Source organism: Erpetoichthys calabaricus, chromosome 13 (genome assembly GCF_900747795.2).
Source record: "Erpetoichthys calabaricus chromosome 13, fErpCal1.3, whole genome shotgun sequence".
Classification (NCBI taxonomy): Eukaryota; Metazoa; Chordata; class Cladistia; order Polypteriformes; family Polypteridae; genus Erpetoichthys; species Erpetoichthys calabaricus.
The window spans coordinates 138,548-160,306 of record NC_041406.2 but is presented as its reverse complement, the minus strand read 5'-3'; the positions used below and the strand labels follow the sequence as shown (position 1 = coordinate 160,306).

Sequence of the window (21,759 nt, the reverse complement as noted above, 5' to 3'; positions counted from 1 at the left end):
ACAGAACTTCTGGTAGCCATTTAAAATGTCAAAAGAGGCCCCGGGGTGCCATCAAGCAGCTGGGTGGGTCAAGAAGTGCCAGTTGGGTGAGGTCAAGATGGTCACTGGGCCACCAACTGACACAATAAAGCTCCCAGGAATTAACAGGGGCAGTTTTGAGGGCCTCAAATGGCAAGTGCCATATCCACAGAGCTCCTTGGTTCTATGGGCACCCAGTGCTTCCACCTGGATTAGAATGGAGTGGGGGGTTAAAAGCCCCCACATTCAACCTAGGGCTATGTAAGACACTCCAGGAGGGCACTGGATGTCACAAAGTCCAACTGCTCCAGTGTGGTGCCAGCATGCTTAGATGCTAACTGAACAGTCCACAAAGAGCCTCCTGAAGGGGGTGCCAGCGCCAGACCACAAACAGTCCATCCCCCATTATTAAAATTTAGGACAGTGCCAGGGGGCAGAGAAGAAATAAGCAGGTTGACGTCTCCTGTTTTCAGGTAAGTGGCACACAGCAGGCAGGGGTTGCCATGGAGCTCCAAGCTGGGGGCTTCAGTTCATGCCATGTTCAGTCAGAAGAGAAAAGAGAGACAGCATGGCATAGTCAGCAGGAAGATGGTGGCATCTTCTTCATAGCACGGTTGGAAGTGGCATACAACGCTGGTGCCCTGCTGTGTGTACACGAGAGTGAGCGCCCCCAGCTGGACAGTCAAAACGTAGGGTATCACACACTCCTGTGCCCATGCCATCTCTGCACACTCATGCTGGCCTCATTTTATTGACTGCCTGTACATTGTGGTGGCCTAAATGCCCCCTCCCACCCCATCACAGTCACAGGCCCTGTGTACCACCTACAAGTCTGTCGGGTCATGTGACACACGGGCAGAGCAGGTGAGCCACCTGAGGCTGCCAGGTCAGATGTGAGCAGGTGTTCTTGAGTGCATCACAGCCATCCACCTGCAGGGGGTGCTGGCCATGTGACCAGAGCGCCTGGCACTATCTGTCCTGTAGACGGGGTTCACCATAACTGAGAGGTCGTGGGTCGGGGTCCCCCCAACCCACCCGGTCAGTGGTCCGGCACACGGAGGACGAAGCCTCCTCCTCGACTCTTGCTGAACTCAGACTGCCTCTGCCCGCTTCGCTTCTCCACGCTGACCGTTCGCTGCTTTCCACACATGTGGAGCGGGATGGCCGAGGGGCGCACGGCCACCTGGAGGGGCTTCTTCACCCTGTGACAAGAGAAGGAAAAATGAAACATTAGGACTCAATCACAATATGGCGCCTTTCAGCAGTGAGGGGGCACGGGGGGTCCTTGTGCCCTCTGTGGTGGGTGGTACCAGCCACGCTCTCAGCAGGGGTCTCCTGTTGCTTTTCATCAGTGGTGATGTCTCCTTCAGCCAGTGATTGAAAATGCCAACACAGAACACCCGTCATCAAAGGTGGGTAAAGAGAGTGTGCCCACTAATTAAACTGTCAGCAGGTGACCTTCTCACACCAAAGTCATGCCAGGTGAGGGTGCTGTGGGTTCCATTTGCCATTTGAACCCAGTCCCTCAGTGCCCAGTCAGGTCTGTGTGCCAAGCATACTTGCTTCTGCCAGCTCAAACGAGTACAAACACAGCCTGGCAGCATTTCAATGAGTTCAGAGAGGCAGTGAGGACGACTGGCAGTGGTGGGGCACTGTGATGGCACCAGTGAACATCGTGCCTGGTGTAGTTCTGGCTACAGTAAGCATGTGAGTCACCCGGGGTGCCCTGTTGAGCACACAGTGCCCACAGAGACAAAGGCTGGCATGTTTGTTCTGTCACCAGTTTCACTTGGCTGTAGATGAAGGAGTTCTTCATCTGTCCCACCCTGACTGGGCAGGTTACATGAGTGATCAGATGTGATGCCAACAGCCAGTGGCACTGCGTAGTATGGTGGGCACCATTCATGGCCAAGCCAAATACGACCACATGAAAGCAAGAGAGAGAGAGAATTAAGGCTGAATGGCACTGCGAGGAGGGCGACACACCATCTCTTCTCTTACTGCGGGCACAGCTAGGATGAGACACCAAGGAGTCCCCGTGACCCCCCTACCAGGTCCTCTTCTGGCAATATGGAGGAGCAGGACAACAGGGCATCAGCTTCTACCCATGCCAGAGCCAGGACTGGCACACCCCTGTCAGTCCTACGCTGGCATCAGGCTCTTCACAGGCGGCGGCACTCGCTCTAATTGGCCCCTTGGAGACCCGCGTTGCCAAGCTCTGCCATCTCAAGTTATTTCAGGAGCAGCTTGTGACACAAACAGCGTGATGAGCCTCCCATCCCCCGACCGCGCAGCCGCCCCTCGTCGGGTGAACGAACAGCTGACTGAGCTTGGCTCCGCCCCCAAACAACCCCCCCCCCCTTTATGCCTTTTGAGCTGCTAATGAGCATTAGCACCACTGTCGCCTAGTTACCATCACCATGACAATGAAGCATCTGTACTGTGTCATGACTACAGAGGCAGGATGGGAGGGCGACGGCAGACAAGACCCCTGACCCCTGCTGGGCAAAGCACGAGGCAGAGGCCGGTTCAGGTCCTGCCACCCACACACCGTGTGACCCTCAGGTCGTCTCAACCGAGAGCAAACTGGCAGAGACTGGCCATTTCAAAGTCCGGGCATGCAAGGCGCTATAAAGAGAGCAAGCTCCTCCAACAAGCACCTCGGTGATGAGGACCTTCCTGTGGGTCAGACAATGGGCACAGCAGGCCGCAGCACATGGGCGCTCTTTCTTGTGCAAATCGGAACAAGCGACTGACAAGATAAATGGGCAGAGCTGGCAGGCGCGTGTGGCCAGCTGTCATGGCAGATGGTGTGGGCGGAGCTTGACCTTTCACCCAGCTTGTGACAAAAGCCTGCTGGTGGGTTACACCTGCCAGTATGGGGGGAGCTGGGGGTAGGGCAGTGGCAGCGCAATCAAACATGAGGGGAGCGTGTGACTGGCCTACCCGAACGGGCACTGCATTCACGGCTCGTCTTTCATTCACACCCCTCTCAGGGGCGTGTGCCTGTGCCCAGGTGCCCACTTTAAGAGACTAGCGCTTCACCTCGTGTTGCTGCTCATTTCGAAACTGAGATACCTGGCCTGTCCGGGTGGCAAAAGGATAAAAGGCCTTGGTGGACAGCAGTCTGGTGGGTGGCGCAGGGAAATAGAGTGTGCCCAGCACGGTGTTCTGCACTCAGCCCATGTTCTGACTTCTTCATAAAGTTCCTGCCCGTCTCGATGGTCCGATGTGGAGACGTCACACGCATAAACAGTACATCAAAGTCAAAGAGAAGTGCCAAGAAGTCACTTTCTGCCTTGAGTGTGCCAATCACTCCTTTCGTAAAGGAAGCTGTGCTCCCAGCTGTTATGACTTGACAGTTGTGCCAGCTGCTGCTTTCTTGAGCCCAAGGACCTCACAGCACACTGGCAACGTGTCCCCACCGAGCTGCCCCTTGCTTTTCAGCGAGTGCCCCCCATTCTATTGTTGGCACTCTGCGGTCAGCACTTTGCAGCGCAGCACTCACCTCTTGAAGTGGTCAGCCAGCACGCCCAGCAGCTCCCCCACGTGGTCCTCATTCTCGTCGGCGCCCGCGCCCTGCAGGCAGATGACCATGTCGTCCTTCTGGACCGTGTGCACCACCACCAGCTGATCCCTGCCGCTGGTCACACTCACGCCGGTCACCTATGGCACGCATGGCAGACACAGAGTCAACTGGGAGCCGGGAAGGGCACTATATAAAGTCGGCTGGGGGCATGGCTTACCACACTCAGGGGGACCTTCTTCAGCACCTTAAACTTCTTGCGTGGCTCCATCTTGTAGATGAGGGCATCGGTGACCAGCAGTGCCCGCTCCTTGCTCTTGTTAAACCGGTTGACCTGCAAGCAAAAGACAGCAGGCTGAGAGATGGAGGCCAGCGGTGCCCCCTTGAGGCTGGCGACTACAGCAACAAGACCTGCCTCAGGTGGCGACACTGCGGGCCACTGCTGTCTGCTGCCCCCCCATCTGTCGACTCTGAAAGGCTGCACCAAGTGCCCGTTGACATCTGAATGGGGCATGTAGAGTGGGGCAGCGCCATGCAGATGCTAATGACATGGCTGGCAGAAGCCCGTTGGCATCCCTGGCCGAGTTCCTTCCTGTGTGCCTCATACCTAACACAGGGGGCACGCGCCAGGAAAGTCAGCCTGCAGGGGGCAACGGTGCATCGCCATGTGCTTAAAAGGAGAGCAACTGGCATTGCAGGGCACTCAAGGGTGATGCCGTACTGTCACACATCCCAATCCTAGACGCACACAGAACACAGCCTGTTGGGGGCGCCACTCAAGAGCAGTGGACACGTCGAATCAGCATAAAGACGGACACCCTGCAAAACACAGAGGAGAGGAAACTGGGCACCCTTTGGTTGGCACATGGCCCCCTACGAACCTTGTGGATGAGGCAGGAGAAGAGCACGGCACTGTAGGCATCTTTGCTTTGCAGATCCTTGGCCACCTTGGTGAACTGACCGGCCAGCGGCCCGCCATCTTTTATCTGGGAGAAGAGAACAAAGCAGAGGAGAGCTGCAGTCAGGTGGCAGACATGGCAGGCTTGGCACTGTGCCCTCGGCCTCTGCCATCTATCATACAGATCCATATTTATCCATGTAAATCCTAATCCAATGAGCTCCTTCACAGGCCACATCACTAATACCCGCCGCTGCACCCTATGGTGAAGTCCCAAACGGCCCCTAAAGTCACCAAGAAGGCGATTCCAGACGAAAGGCGATACCCACCCGGCAATGGGCAGTACTCACACTGGCCAGGTAGTTGCGCTCCCAGGTCCTCGAGTGGCCCCACTCCATCCTCTCCCCTTGTAGAACTTCCATGGCGGCCACCTTCGCCCGCACCTCCGGCATGTGTGATGGTGGGATGTTCTTTATGATCTGCCGTGCCCACCACCTGTGGGCATAAAGCCACCCTGTCAGCTGTGAGGGTCCAACACAAATCTTGCCCAGTCAACATGAGGACTAGCTGTGAAGACCTGGAGGTCTCTAAAGCCCCTCAGGAAGCTCACTGAATTGCCACAGGACAGTTTCCAGACTGCCAGGCTTTGCCCTCCTGCGTGGCACCTTACCCTACGCCAGTGGAAGTGCCAAGAACAATAAATGACATCAAGTCTGCCGCACTACATGGTGCCCGAGCCTCTCTGTGTGATGTCAGCCCTTAACAAATGTCCCTCTGGTGCCCCCTGTGTCCCTGTTGAAGAACGCAGTTTGAAGTCAACAGCTCGGACCCTCCCTCCCGGGACCCCCATTCTAATTCCCTTTGTAACTTTAAGCACTCCATGCAGGTCCCCTTCTGTTTATTAAACTGTAAAGGTTCAGCTCCTTTAGGTGGGCCTCCCTGGTTGCCCTCCATTGCCCACCTAGCTGTTTTTTTTTATAATATGAAGACCCCCAACAGTACATAGGATTCCCTCACCAGTGTGCTCTACACAACTTCACATCCTATTAGCCACCTCGGTGGCATCCTGTCCACCGTCTGGATGCCAACAGTCTATCAAAGCAGGCAGGTTCTTCACAGATGGTGCCAATCTAATGAAAAGGAGGCAGTGGATGTCACCGCCGGTGGGTGACGCCGTGAACTTAATGAGCGCCAGCCAGTGTGTGTGTGTGCATGTGTGGGCGCACCTCCTTAGCATGAAATCTGCATGTGTTTCATTACAAAGACAACAGGCCCTTTGGCACACGTGATGGCAGGGCAGGCTGGTCACAGATACCCACGTGACGCCCTGCTGTGTGCCCCTCGGTGAATCTATGAGCAGTGGCTGATTGGACAGTTCAGAAGCCCCCAGGGTCTGTTTAAGAGAACTGGCGTAACCAGAGGTGTGACCAGTTGGTTGAGCGGGGCACCACCCAGGGTTGGCAGATGACCAGAGCGATTTCCTTCATTAATCATCTGCCAATGTCATCCAGTCCGAGAGTCCCATGAGAGTTGAAGCCAAACCCAGAAGGACTGGCACCAAGTTGCTAGCGCTGGCCTCTCTCATGTCCGGATTGGGCAGGCGCGCCAGGTAATACGATCTGGGAGGCCCTGGGCAATGTGAGCTGGGATTTGAATCCGTGGCAGTCCCGAGTCTCCGTGCCACCCCTACAGTTATATTCCCATCCAGCTACTTGGGGGCACACCTGACTGGTGCCAGCCATGGGCACTGGCTCATTTAGAGTTTGCCTTGATTTCTTTGACTTGCTTCACTTTCCCCGACTTCTGCTCCAGCACCGAGATGCCAATGCTGCCACCCGGACTGAGTGCCAAACTCACCTGCGAAACAGATACTGGGTGTTCTCCTGAAAGCTCCGCAGGACCGCCGGAGGACTTGGCCAGGGCACACTCTTTCCGTAGTCACTCATGTTGCGCACATTTGCAAAGCGCCGCTCCACCTCACGGAAGTGGGCCTTCACCTTGTGGTGCTTGAAGCAGGCCATTATGGCGTAGATGGCACGCATTTGGCGGCAGCGTCTCCGGGCCAGCGTGCCGCGCCACACCTGCATCGGGCACAGAGGACCTCACAGTGAGTGAGCAGCTCTGTGGCCCCCTAGTGGCCAGGTGGCTGTAGTTACATAAACGAGGCCTACCTTCTGCAGGAAGAGGATGATGATGGGGATGAGGTTGAGGCGCTCCTGCTCAAGCTGGTACAGCATCTGCGGATGGCGCACAAACACCTTGGAGATGCCGTAGGCCACGTCGTTCTGGAAGCCGTGCTGGTTGACAATGGCCTCCACGGCCTCGCGGTCCGAGCACATCAGGTGGTTGGGCCAGGTGTACTCACAGGTCATCTTGTACCTGCAAGGTGGGCAGAGGAGATTTAAAAAGGATTAGCGGTGAGGGCTCACTCCTGTGCCACCCTCTATGGTGGGCGCTGCCCTCACCTCAGCAGGAATCGTGCATACGGCTGCCTGTAGGCGAAGCCCGCCCGGCGCACCCGCACGTTCTCCAGCAGGCCGAGGTACTCCACCTGGTGACGGCACCGCACTTCATCCAGCGCCAACGGGCACTTGGCATCATTGGGTTTGATGCAGCGCACATAGTAGGGCTCCTGAAAGGCAGAGTGGAGAGGTCTGGTCTTGGAGGAAGGCGCTATAAATGATTCACTCACTTTATCTGCACCGTGTTGTGGTGGCAAGACAAGAACCAGCTGTGGACAGGATGCCAGCCCATTAGTGGGCACACTCACTCACTCACTCATCTTGTGCCAATGTTTGGGAAGAAACTGAAGCCCTCAGGCCAGACACCTGCTGTGGTGGGAGCGGGCACAGAGCCATGAAGCAGCAGCGCCATCCAGGGTTTTTAAAGGGCAGACACAGGATGGAGGGGCTGGGGACGTGAAATGGAAGGCCAGCATGGGGGGGGGGCTTGGGACGGAGCCCACCTGGTCCTCTTGAGGCTGGGTGGCTCTGGCAGGATGTGCCGCATTTGGCTTTATCTAGTGGGGTGGAGGGGGGTGTGGGGGAAGGCTTTGCCTGAAGGAGGCGGGGCACCACCACTGAGACGTGCCCTCCTGATGGGACACAGCCAATTGGATGGATTGTAGAGAGCTTGACTCTCTATCTTGATTTGATTGGATGATGCTCAGACCTGGCTGTGGGTGGGGTCTGTGCCCTCATTTTGTATTCTTGCGTGTGGACTACATGGGCACTTGGTATGACCTGGCACCCCGGGCATCACTTCCATCTCATGTATATAAAGAAGAATGAGACTCGCAGAGACCCCTTGAGACTGCTGGGGACTCGTTCTGACCAATGAGACTTTAGCCATGACCAGGAATGGCATGGGTGGGTTGCATGAAAGGCGCTTTCTACGTCCAGCGCCAGAGCACTGGCGTCCACATTTCCATTTCAGTCACTCAGTGAATCGGTCTGGCGTCATGCCAAACGAGGGACGTCTGCTCACCTTACTGGCCAGTTTCTCCACCAGTGCCACCATGGAGTTTCTGAAAAGTGTCGCTGCCGTCTGAGGCCTCTTGGTCACCTCAGTGATGCTCAGATGTCCCTCAGGCCACATCTCCTTTAAAACTGGGTCAGAGCTGAAAGAGACAGCAGAGAGGGAGGAGTAAAGGGAGCAAAGCAGGGAGAGACGCGCCGCAGACCTCAAACCAATTAAACTGAAAGGGACCAGACTGGGAGGAGAGGGGGCCTGCCTGGGAATATAGCGCCTTGTGTTCAGACATGACAGCCCAAGTCCCCACCTGTCCTGCGAGTACTGCCAGCTCTCTTGAATGGCCTGAACTTGTTTTTCTCTTAAAGTGGCTGCGCTACTTCTGCCAAGCACCTTGCCCGCTCTGCTAGTGCTCGCTTGGTGGCAATGCCATATCCCTCTTGTCTCTGCGGGCTTTACTTTGGAGGTCAGGGTGCAATAAATAAATAAATAATCAGTGAGGACAGAGACACAGTGGTCACCCTGCCTCGTGGCACTGCCCAACCACCACAAAGCCAGGACATTGGCTCGCATAGTGCCTTTCGAGGTCCAATGACCATCCCGACGCAAGGGGCTGCTTGCTGATCCTGCTAATGTGATGTGCCCTTTGAACTGGCAGAGCACCTTGGGGACGTGTCACACTTGAGACACACTTGAGAAGGCGAGCAGCCAAAAGTGAGAAAGGAGCTGCCATCACAGCTGCCTGGCATGCATGCCACCCTCTTTGTGGTTGTGTGGCACCTAAACAGCCCTGGAATGTCCCCACAGTGCCACCTGCTGGCTAATAAACTCCTACCGCCGCCTCACACTTCAGCATTTCCCTTGAGGCATGGCAGTAGAAATGTGACTCAGCTGGTGACATCTCAACACATTGAGAGAAGTGGGTGAAAAGAGATCAGTCTGTGCTTTATATAGCAGGTTTGCCAGCCAGTTAGGGGTCAAAAGGCATATGGCAATGTCACCAAGAGCCACTCCCGGTGACTCTGGCAACAGAGTCAAGACTACTACGTGACACACGGACCTGACACGTAGCAGAGGAGTCGAGATGCTGGCTTGATTTCCATGCCCACCCTTTATGAACTGCTAGGTGTTTAATGACTGTCACCGCAGCCGAGTGGGCACCTGAAAGGCACTATATTGTTTTATAATCACATCCTAGACTCCCATCGCTGAGTCTTGTGCCACTAATGGGCAGAGCTTACCACCCGCGCCCTCTGATGCTCTCTTCTCGACTCTGTAAAGCCCTTTGCAGCTGAGCTGGCACCTCAAACATGGCATCAGCCTCACTGGTCTCACATGTTGTTCTTCGAGATTCTTCTGGGGGCTGACGGACATTTGCTCGAGCCGCGTGTATACTGAGACGAGCACATTATGTAACAGGTGAGTCACTCCAGGCTGCCATGGTAACGGGTGCCCACACGTAGAGAAGGTGCTAAAAACAGCTGTGACACAACAGAATGGCCAATGGAAGAGCAAAAGGAAGGCTGAAGGGCACAGCGCACCCCAGTGGTCACCGCGAGGCGTCGGTCTACCTGTTAAACATGAGCCGCTTGAAGTCCTGGAAGAGGGGGTCCTTGTTCTTGTCCAGGAAGCCCTCGATGCAGTACCTGCAACAAGAGACACTGCGTCAGCCCGGGCACCCACAGAGGAGTGCCAGTGGTTGCGATGGGTTCAAGTATGGTGGCCCCAGAGGAGTGGGAGGGACAGCTTGCTTTGGTGCCACCATGACTCTTATGTCAGTCTCGTCTGACCGATACAGGACATCGTGGGTAGCCAATGGTGGAGGTGACGAAATGAGAGCCGACAGAAAGTGCAGTGGGTGACAGTGCCCCGTCATGTGACAGTCACCACCCGATGGTGCTGGCCTGGCCAGCATATGTCAGGAAACACTTGTGTCGGCTGATGGAGACACGACAAACCTCCCCTGTCACCACTGGATGGCACTGCCCGTCGTGTGGCCGACACCTCTCTGTAGCACCATCTGTGCCAGTTCTGCTTGTGCCTAAACTGGCTGAAGTAGGTCACATTGGGCAAGGGGCCGCTACAAAAAGGGGAGAGCGCTTATGCAAATGGGAACAAGGAGGTGGCAGACGCACTTCAGGGTGGAGGCTGGCAGAGGTTTGAAGAGCGAGGCAAAAGGCTGCACTGCCATCATTCCTGTGCCCGACTGCCCCCTCTCAAGGTGACTGAAGGATCCGACGGACTCCCAGAATGTTTAGACGGGCAACTTGAAGGGCATTTGGCAGCCACGACAAACAAAACGGGCAAAAAACAAAACATCAGGCAGCGCAAGATTTGCTTTATCAGCGCCTTTCATGGCACACACAGTTAAGGGTGACAAAATGACGAGGTGGGCATCTTGGGGGTCACTTTCTGTGTGACTCCGACGACCCCAGGTATCATGGCATGCGCAGGTGATGGCCTGGTATCTCCTTGAGTGTTTCCTGCTCTGTGCCACCGCTGCTGCCAGGATCCGCCACGGTAGTGGCTGTAGGTTTTTGTTCCAAGCAGTTCCCTAATTACAAGGTGGTCCTGGCTGTGTACCCCCGTGGCTCGCTGTGAACGTCAGACAGGGTGAGCAGAGCAGACTCGCACTTCACTTCACTTCATGCCCTGAGAGCGGCTGGCGCCTTTCACTTTTACGCTTCACCAGGAACAGAAAACAGCGAAAGCCATGGCGGCCATTTAAAGGAAGTGAAGTCGATTTAAGGCCCACACCTCGCTGCTTTGGCAGCTCCAATCCAGAACAGGACCGGACCTCCAGGACCACCAGTGAAGACCCCTGAGCTACAGAGTCATCAGGGCAAACCAAAAGGCGCTATATCTCAGTGTAGAGAGGGCAGGCATATTCTGACTTGAGGTGCCGCCAGTGTAATGACAGATGAAGATGTCGACGTGAAAGATGCTGTAGCGGCAGCACCCCGTGCCAGTCACGACACCTCAGTCACATCATGTATGATGTCACTATGCCGCCTTACAGTCACTCTCTCCATCTTGGCTTTTGTGCCCTTCTGCCCACGCTCAGCTTGGGCCCCACACAGATGCCCGGACCCCCACCCTAACCCTGGCTACTCACGTGACATCTCCTGCATAATGCCGGATCCGGAAGTCTCTACGGAATTCCATTGTCTTGTCAGTGGCACACAGCTGCGAAGAAGACACAAATGGTCAGTGACGGGCACTTGGCCTCCCCTCCAATGGCCCTGCGGGCACATGCAGTGACTTTACAACAGCGCGCTTTGCCATTTCACCCTGGGCTGTAGAGATAAGTGGAGCTGCATACCCAGCGTGATGGGCACACAAATACACACAAGGCCGACGGAGCACCGTTGGCACGGACAGTCAGAGCTGGAGCCCCGGGGGTTAAACTGGGCAGGGCCACCTCGTTTTGCCCCCTTCAACCAAACTCCATTGCCATGCCACCTGTCTCCAGATTCCCTGTCACCTTTTTGACCCTGCCTCAATGCCCATGCCCCTGCCCCTTTGACCCACCGACTGTCTGGTCATTCTCATTCATCCTCTGAGACTCCATTGATATTCAGGGTCCCTTGCCCGGGTGATAAGGTGGTCCAATGTCTCGAGCTGACAGTCTGTCCCTTGTGTCACATGACCTTGATTTTCCTTCAACATGCCCACTGATTTGTGCTCACCTTTAACTTCCTGTCACTTACAGTGGGCCCATACTCACCAGTGCTGCCTGACTGGACCACAAGTGCTAGTGTTGGCGCGCAGTGGTCGCCAGTTTGAAATTTTACATTTTAGGGATTTGCACACATAAGCCACCTTCACCATTTCTGCCCATTCAAAGGCCAAAGGGCACAAGGCATAGGACTTGTATCGGGTGGTGGCCTATACTTGTGTGCCACAACAGGAGGGCACTACTGGACACAAGACTGGTACTGCGAGTACCCGTTCGAGGTCAATTCCTGTGCCCAGACACAGCCCGGCCCCTCAAAGTGGGCACGCCAGCAGCTCACCTTGCGGCTAGTATAGTGGGGATGTCTGATCAGCCTGGCATCCATGGTGTCCAGGAACATGGTGTCAGTGACCGAGCCAACGTTGAGACAGGCCTCGTCCAGGATGGCAATGATGCCCTTGTGTGGCTGCTCCACCAGGTCCACGATGATCTGGTTGTTGAAGTAATCGATCTGAAAGCCACAGAGTATTAGTGCTGGCATGGCCTGGGGCCCACCCCCCAATGCCCGCTGGCACTCACATGCTGCCACTCGATGCCCTCCCGCTGGTACTCCTGCTGCTCCTGCCTAAGGATCAACTCGATGAAGAGCTGCTGGAGTTTCTCGTTGCAGTAATTGATGCAGAACTGTTCAAAGCTGCGTAGAGAGAAGACGAGGAAGACAATGATAATATAGCGCCTTTACGCCAAGCATGACCCCTCTCATGGATCTACCACTCTTTTTTTATTAGGTGAGCCAGTCCATTGCAGGGCACACCTGTTGTTGTCAAAGATCTCAAAGCCGTAGATGTCCAGCACACCGATGACCGTGTTCTTGCCGTGCCGCGCTGGGTCGTAGTCCTTCACTTCGATGACGTGGTTGATGCGGCGGACGATCCAGCAGAAGAGCCGCTCGTAGAGAGCCTGAAAGTGGGAGAGTGCAGTCAGGGTGGTGCCACACCTGTGCAAGGGAGACTGGCTGGGCATGTGTGGGCATGTGTGTGTGTCTGGGTAGGGAGAGGCTCCCGAAAGGCAGTAAGGGCACTGCCAGCCCTCACCGGTCTCAGGAGCAATGACTGCCTCCGGCACCCAGTGGAGACGCCCACTGTCATCCCAACAGCTGGTAAAGCAGAGCCATCCTGACTTGGCGGGCTGAGCTCGGTGGGCATCAAGGTTCACTATCTTACTGTCCACCATTAGGGAGTGTGCCAGAGAGGCTGGCAATTCTGGGCCACTAGGGGGCAGTGTGAGAGGGTCGGCTTCTACAAACAGGGACCCTGCACGAGTGAAGATGCGTCCCAGGATGCACTGCAGTCATCAGTGCCACGGGGCACGAGACTGAGAACCAATCTCCCATGAGAGCACCAGCACGTGTGGCATTACCTTGGCAAAGGCATCCCTCCCAAAGCGGGCCTCCTCGGGACTGTGCCCTTTGTTGAAGACCTCGCCGACTCCAGTGGCCACTGTACGGTACAGCAGTGCCCGCCGCACGGCGTCCGTCTCTGACCCAATTAGACAGGCAATCTGCTCCATGACGTCCAGGTCTCGGATGACCGCCATGTCCTCGTCGTTCTCAAACTCCACGTTACCCTGGGGAGAAATGACACTCAGGACACCGGGAAATGGGTGGGTGGGCAGGCAGGCAGGTCAGGGGGCTTTAGCACGAATGGCAGTAGCTCACCAAGTGCAGGATGGTGCCCAGTAGGTTGTAGATGGACTGGATCTCCTCGTCACTGAAGCCGATGACCCGCATGGCACGGAGCACAGCCCGGTGATTCAACTTGTCATCACTGACCGTCTGTGGAGGGAGAAGGTGACAGTCGGCGCCACAAGCCAATGGTGTCTCAGGGGCACCACCATGGCGGAGCTTTCAGGTGCCAGCGTTCTGCGGCGACACTTCTGCCTCCTCTTCTTAATGCTGCGTCCCACAAATTTAGACCACCAGGCAGCCAATGTCGGATATGCATGCATACAGCGCCAGGCCAGGAGAGATGTGCCATGAGGAGAATTGGTGCTCCAGCAGTAGGCATTCAATGAAACAAAGCATGGCAGTAGGTGGGCAGAAGGATCTGAGCAACAAGCACTGACCAGCATGGCACCCTAAACCTGACCCTAAACCCTTAGGAGACATCAGAGACTTTGGAAAATGGCACGACAAAGTTCAAGGACTGGGCACTGTGACAGTAGGCTGTGCCCGTGGCACCCAACTTCAAGGTGTGAGGACAGAATGTCATTTTAAGTGCTAAGTGGATGGCCACGAAACACAAAGCGGGTTACCCAAATGTTTGTCTTTAAACTTCTGTGGGAGGGGTAATACACCCAGATCAGTGCCACCCTGTGGTTGAAAAGGGCATCGCACACCTTGAATGGCTTTCAAAGTGATGATTTTCAACCCACTGAAGTAACACGGCCCATTGCCGGCAGTAAAAATGGAAAGCACATAGAACATGCCAGACGTGGGCATTTGATGTGCCAGGGTATCTCTGCCAGTCCTTTGAATGAACTTATGTGGCTCCTCATGGACACATTTTGGGTGGCACTGATACTGCTGTATGCAGCCCCCTGCAGCCCCTGCACCCCAATGTGGGCAGCGCCATGTACTTACATTGCAAATGGCACCCTCTCTGGTGAAGCGGTAGCCATTGGCATCTCTGTGCAGGCCCAAAGCTTCAAGCATCTCCTCACAGCCTCCAGAAAGCAACTGGAAAGAGAAGACAGAGTGTGGTGAGCTGGGCATGGGGCGGCACATGGCCACACAAATCAACGTCGACATCCTCCTACCTGATAGAAGGTGTGAAAATTCCTCTCGCCAGCCTGCTGCTTCACCACCCGTGACTACAAGGGAAAGAAAAGACGGCTCAGTTGGGGCGGGACGTGGCATCTGCAGTACGCTGGAGGGCGACTTCTGTGTCTTGTGGTTTTAGGTTATGTAGTTCTTTTCATGCTGCCATTGGTGGGCATTCGGGCAGGATGCCAGCCTGCTTAGTCAGTAGTAGATAAGTTGTCCAAACTGGCCTAATCCAGTTCAGAACTGGGAACCAACCCTGGCCTCATCGGGTACTTCCGAGTCACTGATGAACCTAACATGGGCATCTTCAGGATGTGAGGGTAAGCAAAAGAAAAGCCCAGACTGAGGCAGAGATTGAGTGAGTGCCACGTGGGCAGGGAGAGAGCCATGCCACCTGGAGGTATTTAACACACTTGGATAGAAAGTCATATCCCAGGAGGTGCCAGGCAGATGCACTGACCACTGATGCCACCTCATCAGACCAGGCCTTTGCCCAGCAACACAGAAGACCATCAGGCCACCATCAAACACAACTCAAATGAACTGATGGGCACTGAAGGGCACGAGGTGTAGACTAAGGAATCTGACACGTGGGAGCACAGAAGGGGTCCTCTTGGTTCACACGTGGATGGAGTGCCCACCATACCTGCCTACTCTGTTTGTAACTTGACAGCATGCTGGGCTCGTGTGCCAGTCAAGAGCCCATTGCACGAAAGCGAGCCACAAGCTCAGAGCAGCCAAACAGCGGGTGCAAGAGGACCTAACAGTCTACTATGTGGAGCTGCCAGGCAGGGCTGAGATGGGCAGTCGGTGCTCGACAAATGCCAGTGGGGCACCCCGTACTCTTAAGAAAGGCATCAATTAAACCACCAGCTGTCAGCACCGCGTGCAAGTTGTGAGTACTGAAGGCATGCCAGTAGGGGGCACTCAAGTTACACCCATGCATTTATAAACCCACGCCCAGAGGGCATCCCCACAGCAACCCTGGACAGATCTACTCATGCCCACACTACCTGGCCAGTGTAAGGAATGCTCGATAATGTTTTCGGAATGTGGAAGGAAAGCTGGTGGAGCAAAAGCCACAACGAGGACATGCAAACTCCACGCCCATGTGGGTACCGAGGACACACTTTGGGCAACCCCTGCTCGGGGTAATCAAGACCATTGCCGTGATCACTACAAGCTGAATGAGTGGGACACAAAAGCATGGCACGGTGCCCCCACCCCTTCAATGGCACATCTTGGGCCGTGCAGCAGTCACATGATGGGAGGGCCGTGCTCCAGCATTGTGCCCTCTACCCTCGTGAGGCTCCCAGCCTGGCACTCCCAAACGGCTTTTGAAGCAATGAGAACCTGAAGAGGGCACGAGGGGCACCAGGGTCCAAACCAAACAAACAAAGAGGCCTCACGCTCAGGCCTACCCGGAAAGTGGCAGCGGGTAATTTACGTCATCCCACCCGATGACATCATCAGTCACCACGGAGACGAGCTGAGGTGGCGCCACATAAACTAAGAAAACAAAATTCAAAGTCCAAAGTGAACTCCTTGAGCGTAAAGACCCCAAAGGAGTGGCACCCTCACAGGCCTGGCATCTGCCCGCACCTGGCCTGCCCCGTGTCTCACAGCAGAGGTCTCCGCTGGCCTCCCACCTTCTCCAGCAGGTAGTTGTTGATGTGCCCCCCCGTCGGCTCTCCGTTGAAGTTGAAGTTGATGTCCATGTACTTCCCAAAACGGCTCGAGTTGTCGTTGCGGTTGGTCTTGGCATTGCCAAACGCCTCCAGCACGCAGTTGGACTTCAGCAGGACGTCCTTGATGCTTCAAGACAAAGAGAGTCGGGTGAGCTGTGACCTGCTGCCTCCCTCTTCCTGTGCCCCTTCGCCCAGCTCAGATCTTGCCGACTACACTACTTCAGATTCCCCCCTATGGGTCCCAGAGAGTTGCCCGGTAGTGCCCGCTGTTTTCACCTTTCTGTTCTCCTAACGTCTACCTCGGGGCTTCCCTGTTGACGGCCCCCTCACCTTTCGACCTCCTGCTTCTGGCTGGGATTGGTGATGGCGGCGATGTACTGCATGATGTACTTGCTGGCTTCCGTCTTCCCTGCTCCGCTCTCACCTGGCAAGCAAGGAAACAGAAAGCGTCGAGTTACTCTGAGGTGGCACGATCCGGGCACAGCACAGTACAGCCCGGGTGACACATGCCCTCCGTCCGGTTACCAGTCACCTAATTCACGTATCGCATTGTCTGTGACGCTGAGCGTGTTTGCACTTATTGGGGTCGTGTTAATGGTGGCCAGCCCTGCTCTTCTGTCACGATGCCAACAAACCAGCTGCGCCGGAGAGGAACTGTGACGTCCCGCACAGGCAGTGCTCCTGAAAACAGGCAAGACCAGCTAGCCTGGGGCAGGGGGGGGTGGAGGGTCGTGCCAGCGCATTTCTATTGGTGAAGAGTCCAGGAAGGGCCCAGGGGGCGTGTCACTTCCATGCTGCAGGCCTTCACTCTGCCAGCTCCTTCTTGGCTGCCACGTTGAAGTGGGCAGGGGCCGATAGTCGAGTGTAAGTGCAGATTCACGTGTGGCGCCGATCAGGCTGCGTGGCATGCAGTGCCACCTTCTCCTTGACTTTGGTTTCTGTCACCAGTCATCCGCGTTTTATCTTTCACACTCGTCTGTGAATGTCGGACGTTTGTCCTGCCAGATCATTTCTTCTGTCGAATTGTGACAACACTGAGGGTCCACAGACTGCATGGCCTGAATTTGGGATTTGGGGACATTCTGAATAAAGGACCGGACCACCATAAAACCCTCACAAGTGCCTGTGCGGCCGAGAGGACCTTAACTGGAGAAGACCACCACAGCCAGCCTTGGCATAGGGTCGATTCTAAGATACCGGGATGCCCGAATGGTTCGTTATTCCAAATGCCAGGGCAGCCATCAGAGCACTTTACCACCGGACCTCTCCACAGACATGGCGGCCATGATGGGCTCTGACTGGTCACTCTACGGTATTTAGTGCTGCCACTTTGTGCCAGTCCTGCCCAGTATGCCACGTTGGATTAAATGAAGAAATCTGCCGGACAACCTCATATGGGCTAACATGTTTAAGCTTGTTAGAGTGCCCGGTGGTTGCTGCCCAGGCAGGGTCATCTTCTCCCTCTCAGCACTTCTGCTCTCACTCTGCCAGTCCTAAGTGACATCTCACTCTTGGCTCGTTACCTTCCTCTTCGTGACCTACTCCACGTGTGTGAAAATGAACGGCCCACAGAGCTAACGCCCCCTGCTGGATACGAGTGGCACACGTGTCCCCAAGGTCCTGGCGCTCTGCGCTTACTGGCAGGTGGTTAACATTTCGGCCCCTCTCTGCCGGGACGAGCTAATTAAACGGCGGGCTTCTCACCTGAGATGACGATGCAGGTGTCTTTCGCCGAGCGCTTCATGGCTTTGTAGGCCGCATCTGCCAGGGCGTAGAGGTGTGGCGGCCGCTCGTAGAGTTCCCGGCCGCGGTACGACGCGATCACATCCGTCCCGTAGATCTCCATCGGCCTGTAGGGGTTAACCGAGACCACCACCTCCCCAATGTAGGTGTAGATGCGGCCCTTCTGAAACCTGCACACAAACACAGCCGTCAGTCCGCTTGGGTGTTGAAAAACTGGTGAGAGGCAGACAACAGCACGTGTGCCCTCAGGGTGGGCGGCCGCAGCAGATGAGGCAGGGCATTCATACTGGCATCCTGGTCACTTCTCCTGCGTCAGCCACCAAGAAGTGGGGCTGGGGGGTCAGAAGGACCGATGTCACAGATTAGTGGCTTCAATGGCATCTGGGTGGGTGACTGGAGGGGGCACCCAGATGAGATGCTGCTGCCATCTCCTCTTGAGGTTTCAATGCACACTCAGCAAATAAGCACACAAACCAGGGACCCGCCCTCCACGGGCATGCAAATCTATGCCAGCTGTGTGCCCACTGCAGTGGCGACATGTCTCAGCAGACCTGAGCTGAGCCTCACCAGCATGAAGTAAGGAAGCCACCCAGGAGGTTGTAGACGCATAGTAGGCCCACTGTTGTGGGTACAGAGTCGAGGGCGGACTGGCATGGAACAGCTCAGCTCTCTGTGATGCCATTCTAAATGATTTCTAAATTGTGTGAGACTGCAATAAAGATGTGACAGACAGACAGACAGACTGATGTGAAGCTGCTGGACTTGCCCCCTTCTCATCACTGCTCCCTGAGGGGCCTCTGCCATGGGTCACTGGAGGGAGTGGGCTGGCCATCTCCACACCACTTGGCTGCTCACGTCAAGCGCCACCCAGTCCACACAGTTGAGCATGTCACCCTCTCCACTTGGTTGGGGTGCCCACTTCCTTTGCTCTGTTGACCCGAGTGGCATTAGGACCAGGCTGTGCCAGCTTCATGTCACGTCTGGTGACTATTCCTTTATGTCACCGTTTCGATGGACCCGTTTATTCTCCACGGTCTCTGCCATGTGCCACTTTGCTGCTTCGGTGACGACTTGGCGGCGCTCTCGTGTGTGACGTCACTTACACTGTGGGACTAAAGGGAGATCCTCCACTCCGTCACTATCCAAGATGGCAGATACGCTGAAGGCTTTGCTCGGATTTATTTTCAAATTCCCTTTTCTGGATAAAGAACATTTGGGCTTCGCTATTTGTGACTCTGTTGTGCGTACTGGGGGTCCGACAGGAGACCTTCGACTATAAACCACATCCCCTTTGCGGGTCCCTTTCTCCTCCCTCCAGTACAACACGGCCATCCACCCTGAGCTCACCTGGCATGACAGCTCTGCTGAGCAAACCCACAAAGCCCACCCTGCCTGCCCACCCGCGTCCAGACATGAAGCCTCTGAGCCGCCCAAAGCGCCAGTGAGAAGTCGCACGAAGAGACAACCTCCTCAGACCCTCTAATATTGCGTCTTTCAGGACCCATACCTATAAAGACCAGTGGTGGTGGACGCGGCCCCCTGACCAGTGCTCTGCCTGTTGTCTCACAGGTCTCTATGAGAGCTGGCATCAGGTGGGCACCACTTTCCTTCTACATCTTTAACAATTCAAACCCGTGAGGCTCCATATTTCAAATTAAGGAGAACGTCTGCAGTTCTTCCAGGTGGCGCGGGGGGGCCGAGACCTGAAGCCAGCACTTCCTCATGTGACGGGGGCTTTATTTAGTTTATATAGCGCCCTCCACAACATAAACATGTAGAAACATTAATGTGAAATGAGCCTCCGAGTGCCACTTACCTCACACCTGGCAAACAGGCACAAGGACAGGGGGTGACGGCAGGTGGGCTGGCTGGCACCTCAACAAAGCCAACACCCAGAAACAGCCCGGGTGTCACATGCGGATCATCAAGTCACCTGCCACTAGGCACTTGACAGAAACGAGAGAGGAAGTGTGACGTGAGGGCGGGCAGGTGGCGACCGTTGGAAGACAGCCAGGAGGTGTGTGGGGGGGGCCTCAAGTGACGGCGCCACCACTATGTGGGCAGAGGGTGATGAGCGGGAAAGCGGAACCGTTACCGTCACCAGGCTGTAGGAGGCTCAGTCACAAACAGCACAGACTAATATAGCGCCTTCACGTGGAGGGGCCCGCTCTCCATGCCCACTCAAGCTCTTCTTATCTGCATTTAATAACAAGACCCCTTGTCTATGGGTGCACATGTGACCACGGTGGCATCACATTGTCAACTGCTGGCCAAGTGAGATAAAAGGGGCCATGAAATCATTCCGAGTGCCACTGCTGGGGACCAAAAGAAGCCGCCAAGGATTGTGAGTCTTGCCTGGCAGGCGAGTGGAATCAGCAGCCATAACTGGCATCGAGTTATAAACTGGCAGGAAGAGCAACCTGCTTGCTGGAACTGAGGCTGACCCCCCGGTGTAAAATTAGTGAGCGCACACCACTGAAAAAGTGACATCGGCTGACAGAAATAGGCTGCGATTTCCGGCTGGGGGCTACAAGTGATGTCGATGGCCTTTGAAGAACCTTGAGGAGCACTGAAGGGACTCCATTGTGCCAGGAGAACAGGAAATGCCAGCCTTCAGGGGGCAGAGCGGAGCAGCACCTTCACAGAGGGGCCATCAGAGTGACTGGCCAGCCGAGGACAGGCATGTGACAGTGAACAGAGACGTCGCCAACTGTGCAGACCACCAGGCAGCACCCCTGAGCGGCAGACATTCGGGCACAAGAGGAAGAGCAAATTAGAGAAGAAAAGGAAGGAAGAGATGACTGAAAGAAGAACGGCGAGCAACGGGCCGCGAGGGCAGATGAGGAGGCCAAAAACGAGGAGGAGGAGAGACAAAACAACACCGGCGAGCTGCCCGCCACCCTCGCCTGCCCGCCCGCGTGGCACCTCTTACCTCAGCTTCAGGTTGGCCAGGAACTGCTCCATATTCACCTCATCCAGCAGAACAAAGTCTGACTTCCCAAACTCCAAGCTGTCCAGCTCCGCCATCGGGACCCCAGCAGATGCGTGCGAGCGGCCGGCGTCGCGGGCCTCATGACATCCAGCAGCCGAGCTCAGTGCTGAGGGTGTGGCGCGCTGTGACACCAGGAAGCGGCTCTGTGGCTTGTGGGCAGAGCTCGGCGCAGCCGTGCAGATAAGACGCCTGCTGGGCCTCCCTCCACTTCTGATGGCCTCGGCTTCCTGTCACAACTGCCGGACCACGAGGGGCGTCCAGGTCCCGGAGGCCACAGGGTCACTCGGTGCGGTCCCCTTGAGACTGGTCACCTGGGGGGGTGCCACAAGTATCATGCCTAATGCCCCAGACCCTCTCAGGCTGGACGTGCGAGAACCACTAACGGTAGCTTTAGTGCCATGTGTGTCCTCCTCAATGTCACGTCCATCCAGTCTTGTCGAGTTTTGGAGGTCCGCACTCACGGCACCCAATCCTGATGTATTAAAGCCCGAGCCCCCTGGAGCTGCCCACCCAGCCACTTGCCCCCTGGGACGGGTCAATCCCAGTGGCGACGCCACAAATCGTTTACCTGCCGTCCTCTGGTTAGATCAACGTATGGCAGCCGACACATGAAGTTTACGGACCCCCTTCTTGGATGAGACTCGACGCTGGAGTGTCACATCATGCCCATCACTCACAACACACACGACTGGTGCAGTACGGGCACCCACAGCCTGGAATGGCAGATGCCAGCCGTTTCAGCACAGGGTGGTCTCTGTCTGAGGTGCTGCCAACAGGCCAGATCTCTGCTCGGTCCTCCCCTTCCCTTTCTGTTCCCGGGTGCTCTGCTGTGGCACTCGGTGAACCTGGCAGTGGATGTGCCATGGCCAGTGCTTACCCGGGTGCGCCTGTCCCGTGGCTGTGTAGTGGGTAGGCTGACCTGG

The 21,759-nt window shown here is 55.8% G+C and overlaps 1 protein-coding gene across 1 annotated transcript; it reads right to left on the bottom strand.

Annotated features, from left to right (window-relative positions):
• Positions 1–728: 728 nt before the first annotated feature.
• On the bottom strand, positions 729–21,041 carry myo1g (myosin IG). Its single transcript, XM_028817835.2, has 22 exons — positions 20,777–21,041; positions 17,806–18,014; positions 16,432–16,525; positions 16,063–16,228; positions 14,407–14,460; positions 14,231–14,326; positions 13,307–13,423; positions 13,009–13,215; positions 12,404–12,549; positions 12,169–12,283; positions 11,930–12,100; positions 11,029–11,099; positions 9,485–9,559; positions 7,929–8,061; positions 6,908–7,074; positions 6,614–6,821; positions 6,300–6,523; positions 4,793–4,937; positions 4,426–4,530; positions 3,765–3,878; positions 3,527–3,684; positions 729–1,220 (listed from the first exon to the last, which is right to left on the bottom strand). Exons 1-22 carry the CDS (start codon positions 20,869–20,871, stop codon positions 1,058–1,060), a joined length of 3,033 nt encoding a protein of 1,010 aa, XP_028673668.1. The 5' UTR covers positions 20,872–21,041; the 3' UTR covers positions 729–1,057.
• Positions 21,042–21,759: the final 718 nt, after the last annotated feature.